At 42.6% G+C, this 22,164-nt stretch overlaps 1 protein-coding gene across 1 annotated transcript in view; it reads right to left on the bottom strand.

Annotated features, from left to right (window-relative positions):
• Positions 1-22,164, bottom strand: part of LOC119661173 (homeobox protein 4) — a 148,312-nt gene that overhangs the window by 66,778 nt on the left and 59,370 nt on the right. The window contains exons 2-3 of the mRNA XM_038070390.1: positions 19,939-20,085; positions 2,837-2,907 (exon numbers count right to left, since the gene is read on the bottom strand). Of these exons, the coding sequence (XP_037926318.1) occupies positions 2,837-2,907; positions 19,939-19,951 (84 nt within the window). The 5' untranslated portion in view covers positions 19,952-20,085. The remainder of the gene's footprint in view (positions 1-2,836; positions 2,908-19,938; positions 20,086-22,164) is intronic.

Here is a 22,164-nt window from a genome sequence, read left to right as displayed (position 1 = left end):
CACGATGACGAGCAACTGAAGAGAAGGAAAGAACACTTCACCACGGTTCTTAACCGTATCATTTCCGGTGAGATTTCGCATTTTGTGGATGAAATGGCCAGCCATTTTAACATGTAGATGCGGGCTGTTCCAAACTCCAAAGAAGGGTACCCGTTCTGAGTGTGACAACTGGAGGATTATCTTTGTGCTCCCTCCCGTCGCAAAGATAATAGCCAAAATAATCTTGGAACGAATCAAGGAGCATCTCGAAAACTTAATCGACAGAGAGCAGCAGCATTGACTCCATCGACACCCTACGAACCATTTTGGAGCATTGCGCAGAGTTGAAATCTCCATTTCATCTACTCTTTATTGATTTCGAGAAGACTTTCCACAACAAACTGGAAATGTATCTGTAGTGCTATATGTAGGAGGGGCATTTTAGAGAAATAGAGAGAGAGCGATATATGATGGATGCCACGGCGCATATAATGTAATGTGCGTCATCTAGGTAAGAGGAGAAGGAGGAGGATTTCGAGGTCCAAAGCAGAGTTCATCAGGGTTGCATTTTGCCACCGATATTATTTCTTCTTCTTATCGTGGTCGCTTTTTATGCTCTCTTATCCGGGGAACGTGGAGGAGTTCAATTGACTATGGCATCTTCCCTCAAACACGTTACCGGGTCATGGACCTTGCCTAAATGGCTCTGAATTTTGAAAGAGGGTAAGTAGAGTTAAACTGAAGAGAAACACCAACAAAACCATGGTTCTCAGTTTAACGGGTCATCAACGGTTTATCAACGAGGAAAACAGTGGAAGCGTCTATAAATTTGGATATCTGCGTGATTTCTACTGACGGTAGTATCGAACTGGATGATGCATTGGCAGCGCTAGATCCGTTTTCGCGGCTTCGTCTTAAATGCATTTACCGCAGAACAGTAGAGAAGAAGTGCAGGAAATACTTGAGGAGCCGAAGTATATTTCAGATAACTGCGGGTGATGGCGGGTAGAGGTGGTTGACGCACTATACCCCTCGTAGTGGTAAATGGCTACCTTATATACAGAGTGATTTTCGTCAACAAAATATTTAGCATATGGCAGCGAAAGCAGTCGAGTTATTCTTTATTTTACCTATTGCAGGAAATACTCAAAAGTTCGCTACGTCTTCACGACCATTTCAGATGTTGTAGAATTCGTCATCTTAGGAATGATGCCGATAGGCAGCTTGACAGATGAGCTGAGGGTAAAATATACTTGAGTCCACTTCTTTCTTATTGCAGACGAAGAATAATAATGAGGGATCTTTAAATAGACGGCAATAGCGATGGTAAAACTCAGAAAAGAGTCGGTGAGAACATAGAGCGCTTCCTGCCGTGAGCCGGTGGTTGAAGAGAGAGTGTAGGGAGATCAATAATTTTTTCACCCAGTTGGAGGATGGGAGCATATCGCCAGTACTTCTACAGGTTCACATCAAACCTCTTAGCTGGTTTCCAGATGCCATAGAGTGACGAAGGACCCGGAGCACAGAAAGTACGAAAAGCCGAGGAGACTAGGAGAGCATGCAGCAAGGAAGATCTGGCTAAAATGAGTTAACTCCGCCCTTTGGTGTAATAATTTATGGCGGTTCTATGTGTCTATGAGTCTATGAGTCGGGCTTGTTTTCATCATCATCAACGGCGCAACAACCGGTATCCAGTCTAGGCCTGCCTTAATAAGGAACTCCGGACATCCCGGTTTTGCGTCGAGGTCCACCAATTCGATGTCCCTAAAAGCTGTCTGGCGTCCTGACCTACGCCATCGCTCCATCTTAGGCAGGGTCTACCTCGTCTTCTCTTTCTACCATAGATATTGCCCTTATAGACTTTCCGGGCTGGATCATCCTCATCCATACGGATTAAGTGACCCGCCCACCGTAACCTATTGAGCCGGATTTTATCCACAACTTAACGGTCATGGTATCGCTCATAGATTTCGTCATTGTGTAGGCTACGGAATCGTCCATCCTCATGTAGGGGGCCAAAAATTCTTCGGAAGATTCTTCTCTCGAACGCGACCAAGAGTTCGCAATTTTTCTTGCTAAGAACCCAAGTCTCCGAGGAATGCATGAGGACTGGCAAGATAGTCTTGTACAGTAAGAGCTTTGACCCTATGATGAGACGTTTCGAGCGGAACAGTCTTTGTAAGCTGAAATAGGCTCTGTTGGCTGACAACAACCGCGCGTGGATTTCATCATCGTAGCTGCTATCGGTTGTGATTTTCGACCCTAGATAGGAGAAACTATCAACGGTCTCAAAGTGTGATTTTCCTATCCTTATTCTTCCTGTTTGCTCAGTGCGCTTTGATGTTGTTGGTTGTTTTGGTGAATAAAAATTCCACACATAGGCGTTTCGAGGTCAGTCTCTTTTGAAGAGTTCCTCATCTTGGACAAAAACATTGCACAGACAGGCATTGTTTTGTGAAAAACCTTAAAATGATTAGTTTGATGATGTAAACTAGGACAAGAAGTTATGTCACCTTTGAATTCTGGTTGTTGTCCTTTTTCAGCTGTGAATCCCCTTAAAGCTCTAATCAATTAAAAATTTATAAATCTTTTCAATAAATTGGTTTCTTTTAAGGACACAATTTTAGTCACTTTTCACACTTGGTTTCAATTGTTTTGCTTTATCCAGTGAAGCAGGATGCCTTACGGGATTTTTCTAGCACCAATTAAATCTGTTTTTTTTTCAGTTCAAGTTGAAGGAATAAATAGATGTAAGTGTTACAGTATCGCACGTCGCCGCCTTCTTTTCTTGTTGGAACATTTGTTTTTTCGAAAACTGCTTTCTTACATATTATTTTTATACTTATCGAGTACTTACCCCATAAGCGTAATTTGTATTTAGCACGTAAATAGCATTCTTTTTACATTCGAATAACATGTCGTCCATATCTGCAAGCGAAAAGGAAAAATAAATATATTTCAGATTTTTTTTCTATATTTTGATAAAGCTGCTTTTATCTCTGAGCGCTGAAAATAAATGTCTCTCCAAGGATTCCTATTCATATCACATACTAAATGTGCGCTTGGGTGTCTGCATATGTACATACATAAGAACGCCAACGAAGCCTTCGCATTTATTTAACACATTTCTTTTATATTTTGCCCCATTAATCGTATCTGAATCACAAAATAAGGAACAGAATATATGAATAAATGTGGCTTTGAATGTGTGTGCACACGAAAAAATATTTATATATATTTACCAGACAAGATCTTCTTACGTGCAGCTTAATAGACCATTTTCTTCAGTCACAAGACTCGGGTGCTAAATTGACCGACCGAGCTTACGGAATATGCCTGCGAAAGTGTATTTCGAGGTGGAGATAATGCCAAACAGACAACATCTTTTTTACCGAAGCAGAGTGTCTCCTGCGGCCTTTGAGGAGTTCCCCCTCTCCAAGCCCACCACCAAGTCTACCGAACCTTGATTACATTGTTTCAAGGAGTTTGCCCAAAATTCACCTACGTTTCCTAGAATTTTGCTTAGAACTAGTTGTACAAGGCTGTATGGATCCGAATTCGTTGCTATGGCATATTTCGGCCCACATGTCCCTCATTTCGTTTACCGAGGTTTCCTCCTCATTGTAACCATCTACTTTCTGCCGGTTTCATGGTAGTGACTATTATGAATATGCAGGTTCATTAGTTTTCTCACGGCCGATTCGGTATCATGACAAGGAATGTTGATTCAGCCATTGCATTAATTGTGGAAGCCGGCAACAAGTCATAACTTCTGGGGACGGTATGGGCAAACCACAGGTAAATACAAGAGTTTTATGCATGTTTCTTTTCCCATAAATATGCACACAGGTAGGAAACTGAGATTTCGGGGGTTCATGTTCGTATTATTCGTTCAAGGATGACTTTCCAGTTTACTGATGAGGGAAAGTGCTGACAAGATAAGATAAGACTACACCAGAATCTGCTCCAATTACATACAAACATGCTGAGAGAGAACGACTTTGCTTTGGATTCGACCTGGGAAATCATCTTTAATTTTAACGAATCTGGAAGTTTTCCCTTCAGGCTATAATTGCTCCTGAAACAGATAATTTTTTGTTACTTATTTATTTTTATCTACCTTGGTACATCGTTAATTGCAATCATGATCGATATAAGGCCGTAGCTGGTAGTTTTTTGGATTACATTCTTTGATTACAGTTATAGCAAGCAGATGGTATCAGTAATCTTCAGACTCTGAGTCCAGTCTAAATATCTAATTTCTTTCCTCTTTCTCCTCTAAAATTATTAATTAATTGGAAGTACCGCTTGTAAGATTGATCTTTCAGGATTGGCTTTTTGAAATTAAACATGTAATTTCTGCCAAGCATTCAGGGCTGTATTTTTTTAAAAGCCAAACAAACCTTGCAAGAGCTTCAACCATATGTGTCGCCACAATGTATTTCTTGTTGTTGTTAACAGTAAATTTACACGAAATAGGTAACATCGATCTATAGTTTTGTTAATATACAAATAGTAAGATTTCCGTCAAACTTTTCATTATCGTGTATTATCAAAAATTCCCTGTGGGCTTTGCTTTGCACACAGTTCTCTGCGCATAAAGGAAGGCTGGAGTACACATATTCACATATTCGAATATGTCCGTGGGTATGTTTATGTGCGGATGCAATAAAACTTTTTTTTTTACGGTGCAGGATTTCGGAAATAGGCAGCACAGGGAATAGTGAGCAGTTTCCTCGTCGTCGGTGTCCAGTGCCCTCCGTGCTTTAGGAGTGCGAAATTGGCTTCTGTGGTATTTTATGTCATAAGAAATCACCGTTGAGGTCTACAAGTACATCGGATCTTTTTCGAAAGAATTTCAAGCTCAGATCATCATGGGCAGGAGCAGTTGAATAATGAAGAAGGAAACAATCCGGCCTAGCATTGATTTCAATGGGAACGTATTAATAAATTGAGTGAGGCAGAAGAAAACTTCAGCCACAAAGAAGAGAGGACTACAGGCTTGCCTGTCAGGACTTATTCTTCCGCCTCTACAATTAAAAGCGGAAGAAAAGGAAGTTGGCGATGTGGAAGCAAATCTATGGAGCCCGGACACCGTGAATCCGTCCAGTCGACGGCATCGGAAGACACTGCGAACGAAGGCGAAGCTTTTTTTAGGAATGGGGACATGAGCGTTGCTACACCACCAAGTGCGCCGTTATCCGAAGAAATCGAAAGCAAAAAAGCAGAACTTTCGATGGAAGGCGAGGACAAGTTGGTAACCCCGGTGAGATCCACAATGGATGGAGTATATTTTTCAGTTAGCGGCGGTTTTCACATTAGACTGCATCTACTAACCTGCAGCATGTCATTCTACTACTGGCATCATTATATGTTTATATGTTTCTGGTACAAAAGCCATGGGTTTTTTTACCAAAATCTTGTCGGATTCTGTTTCCAGGATCTATTTGCGGTCAACTTACAATACTAGGTTTGTGGCAAGAGTGAGAAACGTCATAGTCGCCTCTGCTTACTTACCCTCTGATTCTTTGTGTTCTCCACCGACGGAGAACTAAGTGATCTGGTAGTGTATGCAGAATCAAGTGGCCTTGAAATATTTGTTGAGGCACTAGCAAATGCAATCCTAGAGGAGACGAGCTGCTTGATTTCATAATTTGGGTTAGTATAATGACTGCGAACGCACGTACGTTGTTGATTAGAGATTGACGAGTCACACTGCCAGATCATCGTTGCTTAGAATTTAGTCTGATTATTGCAGAAGAATAGTCTATAATATAAAGGCGGAATCCTAAAAAAACGGATTGGACAAACTTCAATTTAATTTTTGACATGAAAGTGGGGCTCCCAAGGCTACTAAAGGCTCCTTGGCGACATCAAGATCAATTGAAAGCTCTTTAAAGCACTCTAAAAGTGTGTGACTTTTAAACTGCTTTGAAGAGGCTTGTCCTATTTCCCGAGGCTAAGGTGGTAAAACGTTTCCATGGTAGAACCGGGAGCTGCAAACTCAAACAGACGACTTTTAAATCGTGCTTGCAAAAGCAATAAGAATGACGACTCGTTAAACTTCTGGAATTCACAACTTGAATACAAGAGGATTGAAAAACGTTCGAAGCGAGAGTCCTTTAGAACATACTGTGGGGAACTGGAAGTAGAAAGGGGAATTCTATTTCAAATTGATGATTAGATTGCCTGTTGGCTGAGTGGCGATATGTCGTTGCTACAACTACAATCGATTGTGTACCGCTCTCAGATTACATGGTCATACGGGCAAAAAATAAAGTGCCGAGGGTTCACCGCAAACATATCGTCTCCAGTGAAACATCCGTAGTTGAAATTTTGGATATACTGAAGCAGACATTTTCTGCCCTATGCAGCCGGTTGCGAAGGTATGGTGAAAGTCACTCCAGACATATCCAGAATGCAACCTACGCGAGGAACCAGAAAAGCTTTTTCAGATCATTAGAAGAATCCCAACAGAGCGTCCAGACTGTGCAGTTTTCCGTAACAGGAGTGAAAGAATATTGGTGTGGACTTCCTCCTCACTGCGGGGATTACCTTCCCTACCCTTAAGAAACGCACGAACAGGACTCCGCAGACACAATACCGATTACTTGCTTACCAACCCTCTAAAAATTCATAATGTTCATTATTAGTGGGCCATTGCACACCTCAAAACCAATAAAATTCTGTCCGAGGAACAGAAGGGCTGACGAGTTGGGTTTGCTTTGGTTTAACATGGCACTGAACCCCTTTCATCGCTACTAAATGAGAATAGAGGGTTCTACAATAAAGTATGGCCCATGTGCTAAGTGCGAGGTGACACACTTACTGAGCCTAGATGACATCAAGCTGTATGCTGGTACTAACGAGCACCTTAGAAGTCTGTTGCAAATAGTAGATATGTTTAGCAATGATATTCAGACGGAATTTGGATTCATCATCATCAACGGCGCAACAACCGGTATCCGGTCTAGGCCTGCCTTAATAAGGAACTCCAGACATCTCGGTTTTGCGTCGAGGTCCACCAATTCGATATATCTAAAAGCTGTCTGGCGTCCTGACCTACGCCATCGCTCCATCTTAGGCAGGGTCTCCCTCGTAGATATTGCCCTTATAGACTTTCCGGGCTGGATCATCCTCATCCATACGGATTACGTGACCCGCCCACAGTAACCTATTGAGCCGAATTTTATCCACAACCGGACGGTCATGGTATCGCTCATAGATTTCGTCATTGTGTAGGCTACGGAATCGTCCATCCTCATGTAGGGGGCCAAAAATTCTTAGGAGGATTCTTCTCTCGAACGCGCCCAAGAGTTCGCAATTTTTCTTGCTAAGTTTCCGAGGAATGCATGAGGACTGGCAAGATCATAGTCTTGTACACAAAGAGCTTTGACCCTATGGTGAGAAGTTTCGAGCGGAACAGTTTTTGTAAGCTGAAATAGGCTTTGTTGGCTGACAACAACCGTGCGCGGATTTCGTCATCGTAGCTGTTATCGGTTGTGATTTTCGACCCTAGATAGGAGAAATTGTCAACTGTCTCAAAGTTGTATTCTCCTATCCTTATTCTTCTTCGTGTTTGTGTTTGACCAGTGCGGTTTGATGTTGTTGGTTGATTCGTCTTCGGTGCTGACGTTGCCACCATGTATTTTGCCTTGCCTTCATTGATGTGCAGCCCAAGATCTCGCGTCAATCTGGATGAAGGCAGTTTGTACGTCTCGGGTGGTTCTTCCCATGATGTCGATATCATCAGCATAGACCAGTAGTTGGGTGGACTTGAAGAGGATCGTACCTCTTGCATTTACATCAGCATCACGGATCACTTTCTCAAGGGCCAGGTTAAAGAGGACGCATGATAGGGCATCCCCTTGTCGTAGGCCGTTGTTGATGTCGAATGGTCTTGAGAGTGATCCTGCTGCTTTTATCTGGCCTCGCACACTGGTCAGGGTCAGCCTAGTCAGTCTTATTAATTTCGTCGGGATACCGAATTCTCTCATGGCCGTGTACAGTTTTACCCTGGCTATGCTATCAAAGGCGGCTTCAAAGTCGATGAAGATTTGGTGCAACTGTTGTCCATATTCCAACAGTTTTTCCATCGCTTGTCGCACAGAGAAAATCTGATCTGTTGCTGATTTGCCTGGAGTGAAGCTTCTTTGGTATGGGCCAATGATGTTCTGGGCGTATGGGGCTATCCGGTCTAGCAAGATAGCGGAGAATATCTTATAGATGGTACCCAGCAACGTGATACCTCTATAACTGCTGCACTGTGTGATATCTTCCTTTTAAGTATGAGACAGATAATGCCTCGTTGCCAGTCGTCAGGCATTGATTCGCTGTCCCATGCCTTGAGTACAAATTGATGAGCCACTTGGTGTAGCTGGTCGCCTCTATATTTAACCAATTCGGCCGACTTATGATTTTTTAGCCGATGAATTGCAGGAACTGTTTCTCCTAAACTTGGTGGTGACAGTATTTGTCCGTCGTCTTCAGTTGGCGGGACCTCCAACTCGCCGATGTTCTGGTTGTTCAGCAGTTCATCAAAGTATTCAACCCATCGCTCTAATATGCCCATTCTGTCGGAAATCAGATTTCCCTCCTTGTCTCGGTAGGATGAGCACCGAGGTGTATAAGGCTTCATCCTGCTGACTTGTTGGTAGAACTTGCGCGCCTGGTGCGGTTGCTCCCTGTACTTTTCTAGTTCACAGACTTGTTGGTTCTCCCAGGCTTCCTTTTTCCGTTTGTGAAGTCGTTTCTCCGCTCGACGGAGTTCGTGATAAGTCTCTGCGCGTGCCCGCGTTCTTTGAGAATGCAACATTACTCGGTATGCGGCATTCTTCCGTGCCGCTGCTAGCTTACACTAATCGTCAAACCAGCCGTTCCCACTCCTTTTGCGGCTGGGGCCAAGTATGTTTGTGGCCGTATCCATGATAACGTTCTTCAGGTGATTGTGAAGATCATTTGTTGATGCTTCATCTCCAGGTCCTCTGTTGACTGCGGTTATTGCGGCATCCATTTCCCTCTTATAGGTGTCGCGGAGGGTTGTGTTGTGGATGGCTTCAGTGTTCACTCTCACCTGATTGTCAGAGGGGATTCTAGGTGGTATTGTTATTCGAGCTCGGAGCACCATGCCAACGAGATAGTGATCCGAGTCTATATTGGCCCCCTATATGACTTTTATCAAGGCTGAGAGGTGGCGGCGTTTGATCAACACGTGGTCGATTTTGTTGAAAGTGGTCCCGTCTGGAGAGACCAACGTATGTTTGTGGACCGCTTTCCGCGCAAACCAGGTACTTCCAACAACCATTTCGTGACACCCTGCTAATTGAATAAGCCGCAGTCCGTTATCATTTGTTTAACAGGTAAAATCCAAACCATCCGCAAAGTATGTCGCGACATAGCATTGGTGACCTTCACATCCAAGCTATGATCGAAACAGACTTCTACAAGTACCTAGGAATTCTGCAAGGAAGCTATACTCATGCTGGCGATCTGAAGGATGCTCTGCTGTTGGAATTCCTGCGACGTGTAAAGTTTGTGCTGAAATCGTATCTTTCGGGGAAGAATAAAATAAGCGGACCGAACGTATTCGCTATTCCTTCACTGACGTACGCTTTCGGAATATTGCCGTGGACCAAAACCCATCTCGAAAACGGCCAGCAGAGGATTCGCACCAAATTGCATCCAAAATGCATCACCTAAACCCTGAGAGGATAAACCTGCCTCGTGAGATCGGAGGTAGGAGTGTGGCTGGCGTTGCGGCACAATGTCATCAATAAAGTAAAGACCAGTTGAGTTCCTTACATGCAGTTGTTTGCAAGGCGGATTGCGGGCTGACTCCACCTAATTTGAAGGATCGATTTTTCAATCCTTTGAGTGGGGTGAAGTTAAACCAAGAGAGGATCGATGAATGGAAGTCGATGGTAATGCATGGTAAACACCTGAATTATACTTAGCAGCCATTTGTCAATCTGCATTTCTCGAACAGGTGGCTGTTTAGGAGGAGCTCCTTTCTGAGACGGAGGGATTCATGTGTGCCATTCAGGTTACCGCGGTAGCCTCCCGAGCTTATAAATAGCTCGTAATGAAAGAGCAGGTGGAGAATAATCAGTGCATTATGTGTGGTTCAGCATTAGAGACTCATTTCTCATTTCTGCCTACACTGTATTGGCGCCGGTGCAATACCCAAACAGGTATAATGGTGAATGTAAGGTGATTCACCAAAAGCTTTCAAACAAGCATGGGCTGATTACGGGAACATGTTCGGTTTATCGGTATGAGCCACAGGTAGTACTTGATGGTCCTGCTTACAGCATGTATTGGGACCAGAAAGTGATTGCCATACAGCACACAAGACGCCTGACGTGGTGTAAGTTGGCAAGGCGGATCACTTTGCGTATATTATTCACGTTGCCGTCCCCCGTAGGGAGGGCAGCGTCTTGGGGCCAAGAGTATTTCACCTGTATACCAATGAAACACCTTGTTGTGAAGTAGCCAAAATAGCGATATTTGCGGCCGACACTGCTATCCTCACCACGGGTAAAACTATTGCTCAACCATTTTTCTCGACGACGCCCAGGCGTTTGATAAGGTGTGGCACAAAGGTCTGTTGTATAAATAGCACAGGCACTTCCCAAAAAAAAATTTCGATATCGTAAAATCGTATGTATCAAAGGAACTTACTCTCTGTTTCTTCTGTTTACCAAATCATTCAAGGTATATCAATACTTTGCTGTGAAGAAGCCAAAATAGCCACATTTACGGACGACGTTGCTACCCTTAACAAGGTTAAAGCCACGGAAAAAGCAAAAATAGAGTTACAAACAGCTATTGGCAACATTCCAGAATGGACGATGAAATGGATTGAACCAAAAGAAATCAACGTACATTAATTTACAAACAAAAATGAGATTTCTGGCGAAGTCATCATAAACGGACAAGATGTGCCACTTATTTAGGTATGACACTCGATGCTAATCTCAGCTGGAAAAGACACATCCTAAGAAAGAAGGACGAGCTTAATTCCAGATACAAATAGATGTACTGGCTATTGGGGAGGAATTCCCAGCTGACGATCGACAACAAGCTCCTAATTTATGAGCAGATCCTAAGGCCCATCTGAACGTACGGTATCCAGTTCTGGGGCTGTGCAAAAGAACCGAACCTAAAGGTCATACAAACGTTCCAGAATAAAGTGGTTAGAAGCATAGTAGACGCTCATTGGTTTATTTGTAATGAGGACCTGCATAGGGACCTGAAAGTACAGCTGGTTAACGACGTCATTAAAAACCAAGCATAGCCACCGACTGCAATCACGTGAGAATAACGAAGTCCGAAAATCTACTGATATCGCTGATATAATGAGATGACTGGAAAGAGTAAAGCCAAACGACTTGCCAACTTAAATGATGCCTAAAGATATAAGCGACTGAGAAATAGCCAGTTCCTCAGCGAAACAAACCAAAGTGCTGGGGTGGACCGCAGGGTTCTTCTCCCAATAAATACGAAAACTAAATCTATAAAAAAAGCTGCTAGAACAGGAAATCTCAGTTGTAGCTGGGCGAGAGATGGTTTTAGTGGGTAAAAATACCACGCTCTCGGGGAACGTGAACCGTGAGGTTACTGTTTTGAAGGTTTCCACCTATTAAAAAAAAATTCCCCATAATAGCGACATTGAATGGAAGTACGTCGTAAATTTGGAGAAAATTCTATTGTGATAAAGATTAGTCCTCTGAGGTGGCGGCGAGAAGAAGAGGCAACAACCCCATCGTCCGGACCAAAATCAAGTGGCGAGGAGAACCGCCGTTTGGTGGCACCGGGATACGCTGTACTCACTGTGGTTTGTTGGCCGTGATGGATTAGGCGAAACCTTCGAAGGCCTAATGAGGCGCACGGGGATTCATCTGAAGTAGCAATAGCAGTAGGTCACGAAACTTTATCAAGGGTATCCCTGGTACCATGGGAAATTCCTGTCTCATGTGCGTTCAGTTCGGTTATAGCGGTTGGCCTGTTAGTGGGAGTTTCGTGGGGGTTGTGGTTATGTTCAAGCGAGCAGAGATCTCCGGGAATCAGGGTGGAGTTTCGTTTCAATACTGATGCCACACTTATTAGTTCGGTAGAGATTCAGTTAAACTGAGCCGTTTCAGGAAATCAAACTCGGCCTCACAGAATTTTATTATCCAATCAAGGTAAATAGCTTGACATATTAACAGCTAATATTCGGCGAGAGGCAAAATTTCGTTGAAATCGGCAAACGAAATTCATTTCTTAGAAAAGACCCTGCCATGGTCCAATCTGCAAAGTTAGTAAAGTTGGAAATGGTTACCATTAAGTTGGGGGACCACTTGGTTTTGGTTTTTGGTATTCTTCATTAAGCAATCCATTTACTTTTTTATGATTTTTTTTCATCAGGAAGGACCACTTCGGAATCTCGGAATCACAAAGGATAATCGTTGTTGAATGTGGGTAGCGCTTTTGAGGATGACCACTTGGGGTCATGGTAGGCAAAGTGAATTTTGAATAAATCATTTAATTCATAGCTATTCACATACAAGACATCACCTACAAATCATTAATACCTGATGCACTTAGGTTGTGGTTTCCGAATTCCTTTAAGTTTTATGTCGTATTGTTGTAAGGAACATATAAAAATTGTGTTCATTTGACGAGATTGCCATTTTGGAATGGTGAATGGTGAAGCCAGTTAGCAGGATATTCCACTATGAGGCTAGACTTTTTTCACTCTTCCATGCTTGTTGTTGTGTGCGTATCTGAGTGCATGTCTAAGGTAAAGATTTCTACCTCGCGAAAGTCATTATGAGCATCCACATGAAGTGGCTTCTTTCCTCTCCACGACAACCAGACTTCTGATACCTGTAAAATCGCACCCTTGCAAGCATTCATACTCGCTGTTGACTTTAACATTTTCTAGTCACGTGTGTATATGTAGCTACTTGGACACTGTGGGTTTTAACTAAAGAAGTTCATTTAGACTTGCACTTCGCCCTACAGCGTTTTAGTTGGGTGATTTTCCATTATTGTTGGCTGCCATCTTAGAAATGAGGGAAGTACACGCATTAAGTAACGAACGTGAGACTTTTGTGTTTTTGAATATTTGATGCAGGATGCAACAAGTGCTGAATCTCAACAGGGGTTGCACGTTCCTTCGTGTGTATGTGTATTGTGTATCCAATCAACATCGAATGTTAGTATAAAGTTCTATTTTATGAAATGTGTGGTGTTGGGGCTGATGGAACTGTAAGAAAGTGTATGCATAATGCAGCTCAGTGCGTGCATTTATTGCGAAACTTGGATATACTCGACAATTTTGAAGTCCTTGATCTAATGTTCAAGATTCAATGAAAGTGACGGATAGGTTTGAAATATACAACAGAATAAATGTACCAAAGTGGCTAATTGAAATTTCTTTTGCTTCATTTGAAAAGGTTTCTTCTAAAATAGAATCCTGAACTTTTGTTTCGGGATTGAGGAGTCCCAAGTCCGCATCTACTTGATGTCGGATGGTGGAATTATTAAAAGAAGCGTATAACACCTTCGAGCCGCTACAGTCACGCTGCTCACAAGGCAGAGGTGAGGCAACGTCTAATGGGTTGCCTCTGCCCCGGTAAAAAACCATAGCCGTTTTCGTCCTTCTTTTGAGAACCCTGAATGAACCAACCCTGAAACCAACCAACCTACAACATCAAACCGCACTGGTTAAACGGGAAGAATAAAGATAGGAGATTACAACTTTGAGACCGTTGATAATTTCTCCTATCTGGGGTCGAAAATCACAACCGATAACAGCTACGATGATGAAATTCACGCACGGTTGTTGGCAGCTAACAGAGTTTACTTCAACTTACAACAACTGTTCCGCTCGAAACCTCTCACCATCAATGCTCTCTCTCTCAAGACTATGATCTTGCCAGACTATGATCTTGCCAGTCCTCATGTATTCCTCGGAAACTTGAGTTCTTAGCAAGAAAAATTGCGAACTCTTGGCCGCGTTCGATGGAAGAATCTTCCGAAGAATTTTTGGCCCCCTACATGAGGATGGACGATTCCGTAGCCTGCATAACGACGAAATCTACGAGCGATCCCATGACCGTCAAGTCGTGGGTAAAATCTAGCTCAATAGGTTACGGTGGGCGGGTCACTTAATCCGTATGGATGAGGATGACCCAGCCCGGAAAGTCTATAAGGGCAATATCTATGGTAGAAAAAGAAGACGAGGCAGACCCTAGCTGATATGAAGTGATGGCGTAGGTCAGAACGCCAGACACCTTTTAGGGATATCGAATTGCTGGACCTCGACGTAAAACCGGAACAGTGGAAGAGTAGTGTGGACAATGTTTCTTCTTGAATCGACCTTTATGGCAGCCATCTTAGATCAAAATTTCCGGCTAATCTAGAAACTAGTGCCAGTGTCACAAACTCAGTTAAGTTTGCCAACCCCAGTAATTTCTACCGCTTTTACAGCCGAGCTATGCAGCACACATTGGACCTAGAGATAAGAGGAACATGGACTAACAAATTGGTGTTACGGCTCAAAACTGTTATTTGTTGGTTCTTTGGCATACTTGAACATCTATCAGATGACATGGGCATCTAATTAGTGAATGGTATTCTTGGTGCTGCTCTACGTTACGTAGTTTTTGGGCGACCCACACGTTTGCCACTATGAGATAGTGGATTCCATTCCACACTTCGATTCTAGGATAATTTTTGCTAGAGTCCTTGTGGCACTAGGAAGCGCGGAAATATTCTTCTAATTGTACCACTTAAATCGGGTGCCCTTCTTTGGAATCTTATTTGCTGTTTACATCTTCCACTTATTGGTAAGCATCTCAAATCCTCGGAATCCTCCAATCAATATTAGCAATTCGACTCAAATTGCAGGGACAACACAGAAAAGTTTTGCACCAAAGCCGTTAAGGTTGACGGCTTTCACTTGAGGGCGGAGATGGCCAAGATATTGGGAGCAGCTGTGTTGCACCACCCTCGTTCGAAACTATTCACACAGGTCTCAGCTCCTTATGTTCACTGGTCGGCCTCCAGGTTTCTGTAGACTCCGCAGTCAGCTAGGTTTCATGACTTAAGCGGCCAAAAAGTCCATTTCCCCTGAGAATTTTTGATGGCGGCTCAGTTCCCATTATTATTTTTTAGTGGGTTGTTAAGAGTTTGTATTGCTTGCGCAATAGAAAAATTTCACATTGCTGGATGAAGGCCGGATCGTGGAGTTGACCAGTATTGAATTTGGGAAGCCGACGCATACGAACGCAAGCTAACATCAGATGGTCTCCGCCGCAACCGATGTCAACACCTCTTTTGACGAACATTCAGAAAACAAATCTTGAATCTACTGATCGGGATGTGGTTGATTTGATTAAATGGTTGCTGTCAAGTCCACCCAACTGACTTTGTGGCAGGCAATGTGTTCGAGTAGAGTAGGATTGAAGACGCGATGGTGAAAATTGCAAAAATCTGTAAAACTTTCACCGTTGTTATTGAGATTACCAATTACGATACCTTTCCTTCACTGTGTGAAATGTCTCATAGGCGGTATCTATAGTTTGCTTATCAAAAGGCACCGTCGTACCTCTGTCTGTCAAAAAATCGTCTGTCAAAATACCGGCTGCTATGTTACCCAGATCGCTCTTGAGAACGCAAAGCACAGTTTCACAAGAGGGAGAGGAGTACTCTTAAGAAGCCCACCATTCTATTTCGTTTACAATGTCCAACTTAGGTGGTGGAAGCTCAGCAAGGAAGAGCGTTCAGTGAATCAGGGGACGGGGAACTTGAAGCTAAGCGAGAGCTGAATGGCCACAGGGGTTAAGATGTGACCGCGAATAGTGAACTTTGTATGCAATGCGTCATCCAATTTCAATTACCGGCGTTTCGGCAAAGAAAGGTTCTGCCGAGACACATTTTCTGGTAAAAAAAGGCCATGGGAGCCAAATATGAGCCAAAAATTCACAAGATAAAAAAAAATCAAAATTAAATTTCGACCGTGGCGATCCAATCCTGAGTGAATGCCAAACTTGAGCTCATCTACGGAGAACCTACTAGAACCTAGAATCTACACTCCGGATTAAGATTCTCCACTAATTCAAATGGGGCCTCAGGCTCCTCCTGACCTCAGACTCCATCAGCGCTACTTGCCGAGACTGAAATCTTACTCACGGGTAAGCATTTACCTTTTGGGTAAAAAGTGTTTCTTGTTGAGCTGCTTTCTCACAAAGCAATGCTTCTGGGGAAACCGGTTTAGGACAAACCGCCTCTGAGCAAATCACAGCCCCGGTTTGATCCAAAGTTGAGGGGAAATAATCGTCCAGAATACTCTGCGACTAACGGCAAACCGAATTGCCAGTGGCTCTCAGACAATTCCAATTCGTTAACCTAAATGGCAATATAGCGGGTTCGTCAACGCTTACGTCGTCATTTGCAGTCATGGGTATCGAAGCTGATGGATGGGTATTGTATTATGATATCAATCTATTGGTTAACTTGGGAACTCCTACTAACTGTAAAGACTGCATTATACCATTACATCTCGCGGTAGGTGTCTACCGTGAAATATTACGGCTAAACTTTGTCGACTGAGGCCCGAAATATTGGCTCAGGTAGTTGGCCTTCTACCTAAATAGTGTACGGAAAGGTACACGACTAACTGCTACCATCGTTCAATAAGTACCTTCCCTGGCTTCCAAATGAGGAGCGTAATGGCGCTAAAGCTCCAGAACAACTGCAATAATCTTAATACCTCCATAAAAACCATAAAAAGTCGACAGTGAGATAGGAACATTTTTTAGTGCGCCGTTTATTTTCCTTACGACGACGACGAGGTTCTCAGTGCATAATGATAGGAGAATGTAAATTTTAACATATACACAGATATTTACAGACGATCGAGGCCATTAGAATATGTGGTAGGAACCGAACTGCAGGTCCTTAACTTGTGTAATGGACACACTTTCTCCAATGGGGTCAGGTATGGGGTTATCGACATCACGATGGGATTCCATGAAATGGTGGCTCTTGTCGGAGAGTAGAAAGTATCGAACGGTATCAAGCTTTCAGATCGCACGATGATTTCGTAATGGGCATGGATCCACCTATAGCTGCTTCATTTCGAAATCCGCAGAAGACATATTATGCGACTATGATAAAACACCCGAATAATTATTCTTGACAGGTGCATCAAATTCGTTGTCGAAATTAAGAAAATAATCTAAATGATCACAAGTAAGAATTGGAGATGCATTCGAAGAATGTTGTGCCCTCAGTACGCCAGAGAAAGGTATAACATTATGGTCGAACTCGGATTTGGGAAAATAAAGGAGAATGGCAGGGGCAATCCTCAACTGAGCTCTGAAGTTTGATTAAACTGTTGGGTCGAGTCAGCACGACGATCAGCAACTAATTCTTCTCTTGAGACGATCGTAAGGGTAAAATGGATCTTATCGGTGAAAGTCGGGCACCGGCATCAGCACTAAATGGCAACAACACATCAAGCGAGTTGGTCTAGTTTTCGCAATGCCTTCCAATTCTCAGATCCCCATACATCTGCTTGGCGGAAGATATGATGTTTTCTTGAAGGGGAGAGAAAACTGGGACGAACCAGAAGAATGCGTGTCAGGATATACTGACGTCTTCTACACCGGTGGCCAACAGAACAGAACAGAAAATGGTTCTGGAGCAGAAGTCTACCTTTCGAATAAATACTAGAAATGGGCTTTTAATTTAGGACAATACACAACGGTCTTTCAGGCTGAAGTGTATGCGATCCTAAGGGCGGCAACCTGGATGATTAACGAACGGTTGAAAGGCAAGCGCATCGCAATCTGTAGCGATAGTCAAGTTGCATTAAGGGCGTTGAATAGTACTTTGATCACTTCGAAAATTGTTTCTAGATTCAACACGATGGATCTACTTTGAGTACCTGGTCATTGTGGTGTAGAGGAAAATTAAATCTCAGATGCTTTTCCCCATGCCCGGACCGGAACCAGCAATTCGGGTGTCAATAGTATTGCTTGATGCTACTATCGAACACTGGGAATAAGTTGCCCATAATGACAGCTGGAGAAGCCTTAATGTTGCTACACAGACCAAACTTTTCATGTCAGAACCAAACAAACATACTGCAAAGTTTATCCTGTAAAAAAAACAGGAAATCTTGTAGAAATATTTTAGGCATTCTGACAGGCATTCTGGGCATATGTTCAGAATAGGAATTATCCAAGATGATACGTGTCCATCCTGTAATGAGGAAGCGGAATTCACGGAACATTTTCTATGTGAGTGCCCCGCCAACGGACGCATTAGATATCGGGTCATTGGAACATAGTCGGTAATGGGGAGGCTAATAGACTGGCTCCATAATGGTGGGATCAGATTCGGCATTTGGCATCCGACCTTTCTTGACAGTGGATGTTGCTGCTAACGGTAAAATTGCGAGTTTCACGCAGCCGAATTTAAAAAGTTTAACTTTTGCTGGTAGGCGAAAATCTTTTTGAAAAAAACCGTGGAATCTAGAGTGTCATTTTTATTGTCCCTAAGAAAGTGGGACATGAAAATTCTTTTATGGCTTCTAATGATATGATCAAATTGGGATGAGGTCTTCACTATACGTAGCCAATATAGCAAACAGGACGAGACGGCATGCACTTTAAATGCAGCTGCCCGGTCTCCGCAGACCTCAGATGACGGTATCTTGGTCAGGTTTCTTTCAACGAAACCCTCTAGAAGAATTTCTTAAATGCACAAAAGCCAGCGAACGGCGCAAGCTAGATGTAATTGATTAGACAATTTTAGGGGGCAGTATAATGGCCCATGGATCCCTGTTAGTTTCAAGAGATAGTTGCTCATAACAATCTTTTTTACGTATGACCTTCTACGGCTTTCCTTTCTCTGTAGAAAAATTTGTTGACTGGAAATAACGTCGCGGATTTTTGCCTCTGTTAATAGTTTCGTTTTTCGGCGTAATGCGAACACTGTATTGACACTATATCATCGCATGCTTGTATTATATGCTGGCTCAATTTTTCAATCACTTTTTCTTCAAAAGTCCCGGTAGCTTCCTCTGCTTCCGATGTCGAGTAAAATGGTTCGATGTGGGTGTAATCCTTACTCATTGCAAGCCCTTCTCCACACCACGTACTTCAGAAGCGCGATTAGACCTGAGATCTGCAAGGATTCCGAGCTTTTTGGTGATACTCTATTGAAGGCATATTCTCTGAAAGAAATCCTGCAGGATATCCCTTTGCCCCGGTCGTTCGTAGAAAGTCATGCTAATCTCAAGACAGTAGTGATCATCCTCATATTACGGGGGAAGTTCCTTGTAGGGTCAACGCGTAAATCGTGCGTTTAAGCTTGGATCTGCAACCCTTAACTTCGACAGAGATATTGGATAGTTGCTTCATTCTCGAGTGTAAGGTCTGCACTCAATGTAGATCAATACCAACGTGTCAATCACGCGAATTTCTTATAGTGATCAATAATTCAATCCGTGGATGCTGGGACTAGATGTACATATGTCAGGAACTCTCGTTAAACCTTCTCCGCTTTCATGGAACCATATTGCTAAGTACTGATAATTGCTTTCCCAGCATGCCTACAGCACAATTGAAGTAGGGTGTAACCTTCCCGGGAAGTGTTAGCGAAATTTAAAGCATCTTGCGAAAGGAACGCACACAATAAAGGCACGTGGAACTTCCTGCCGAGGTACCATGAAGCCATGCAAATGTTTTGAATATAAGGCTCTGTTTCTATTTTCAAGGTTTCAAGATTTCACTGTTTGGAAAAATTAAAGACGTTAATATATATTTTGAACACCGGAACTGAGCTCGCATTGGTAGGTGTTTCATGTTCTATTTTAAGTCCTTGCTATTCCAAATTCAATTTAGATGCCCCCATAATGAAATCATTTCAAAATTACCATCAAATTACTAAGACACTTACCGCTGGCATTCATAAATGGTGTTTCGTTGAACTTTTGTGAGTCGAAGGACAACTGCTGCTTGTGCTGCAGACCCGATGTTACGTGGGACGAAGCACGATGACGTAAATCCGAGCTACACCAAGTTGTTATCCATAAGGATTGGAGATCTGCAACAGAGCGAAAAATTAATGTTGACTTAATAAGAAGATTCTCAAGTAAATTTTCAGGGGCGACTTCTTAAAAGGCTAATTTTAATTTCCTCCCCTAAATTTTATCCACTTGCAACTTCATTCATACGCGTCCCGTTTAGTGGAAAAGTCGCCTAGGTAAATATTTTCTTTCCTTTATTAAATTTCCTGTGTAATTTATTTTTTTCGCTGTCATTAATTATATTTCGCACAGGGCATCCACGACAGGGGCAGGACTGCTGATGGCTCCGTCACCGGTTCATCAGACTGCGGCCTTATGGCAGTGACGGTGACAACATATCAAAAGTATAATTATATGCCATTATTGCTGGTGTTGGTTATTTATAATGGGATTTTTGTTGTCCAGTAAATGGTATTTTATTGTCTACATAATTAACTTGACTAATTCGAAATGAAGTCGGCTTGGTACCAGGAAAATGCTGTCTGGTATTACCTTTCGTGCGCATTTGAGCCCCCGCCGAGGACCTTTTTTCACGTGCTGTGTCCACCGGGCTCTGTAGTTGGGCATGTTTCTACTTCAGGTTCATTTTGATAAGCATAATTAAATTAGATTTCCTTCATGTGAAAGAGGATCGCATTATGGGCGAAGACATTCTCAAAGGCGACCTGTGTCGATCTCATTTCTCATGGAAAATACAAGCGGAAAATGAAGAAGCCTCTGGGGGAATTAGAGTAGAGTCCTCAGAAATGCCCTCGACTCTTGCGGAACTTATTCCCTGAATGTTCTTGGGACAGTGTATAAGCTTTACATCAGGTCGGTTATTAATGTATATTAAATTACGCTTTGTTTGCGCAATCACGGAAACTGGAATATTTAGTCAGAATTGGATGCCCTCAGGTCTACTCCTTCTATCTTTGGTGCATTCTAAAGGTGAATGTTGGCTAAAGAAGCTGCATTTATGCAATTATAGGTTGAATAATTTATCTGATTTAATGGTGGCTTACTCATTGCCATCTATTCAGCTAAATAACTACGAAGATATTTATGTTGCCGTATGCATCCCTAAAACCCTTCTGGATTCCAAAAAATTCCGAACAGTGTTTCTTTCTCATTGGCTTTTACATAAAGGACATCGGTCGCGACTACAGTCCTTTGAGAAATTATGAAGGAAAAAAATATGTTTCGGAGCCATGCTACCCATAAAGTCCGGGTGGACGTCCCCCCAAGAATTGTATGTTCCACGTTGTGACTTTCCTCGCAACGGCAAGCAATGAGAAACTGTTTTGCTGTAATCCCAGGATGTTGGTCTCCTTTCCGGTCCTTTTTATTTTTTTTTCTATACTGTCTAGAATTTGTTGACCTTTAATAAATCACTGAGCGAAAATTTCCGTTGTAGCCACGCAAAGTGGAAAATTTCTGCTTGGATTTAGTCTGGCTGAAATGAATTCCTCCACAAGAGAGAATCAGATGAAGCAAGTAAGTGGTAATCAATTGCCAAAAGATCGGCATATTGTCTGTTGAAGCTTCTGGAGTCGGATTTGTAGTGGAAATTTATGGCGACTTTTATGTGTGGTTAAGCTGTGCTTTCGTTCAGGATGATAAATTTCGGGCAATCCGCCTTCGAGACAATGCCGATTAGACAAGAGTGGCTACTACCTTTGGGTTTGATTTTCATTGTGGGAGAGTACATTCGTTTTCGGGGATTATCTCGAAAGTGACTGGGATTAGGAGTCTTTAGAGCAATTCTAACCTCAGATGGCATGGAAAGATTAAGATTTTATGATGACACTTCCGCTGGATTTTATAGATTTTGCGGGATTAATATTTTACACCACGTCCAAGCATATTTCTCAGCATAAACAAATGGTTAAAATTACTGAGCTATATAGGGTCAATCACGTTCTTCAAAAATGTTCGCAATAAATTCCACCTCCAAGTGTGAATTCTCTAACTAACTTTAAATTTTCAGGTTAAAGTAGATCACGTAGACTTGCTATGTAGGTCAAATAGAATCATGGAAGGAAGTTTCCACGAGGATGAAGTTATTTCAGGGAAATTTCGTCGATTTCCGGATTAGAGAGAAATAACAGTCGCTC

This window comes from Hermetia illucens, chromosome 1, assembly GCF_905115235.1.
Source record: "Hermetia illucens chromosome 1, iHerIll2.2.curated.20191125, whole genome shotgun sequence".
Lineage (NCBI taxonomy): Eukaryota > Metazoa > Arthropoda > Insecta > Diptera > Stratiomyidae > Hermetia > Hermetia illucens.
This window is presented reverse-complemented; position numbering and strand designations above follow the sequence as displayed.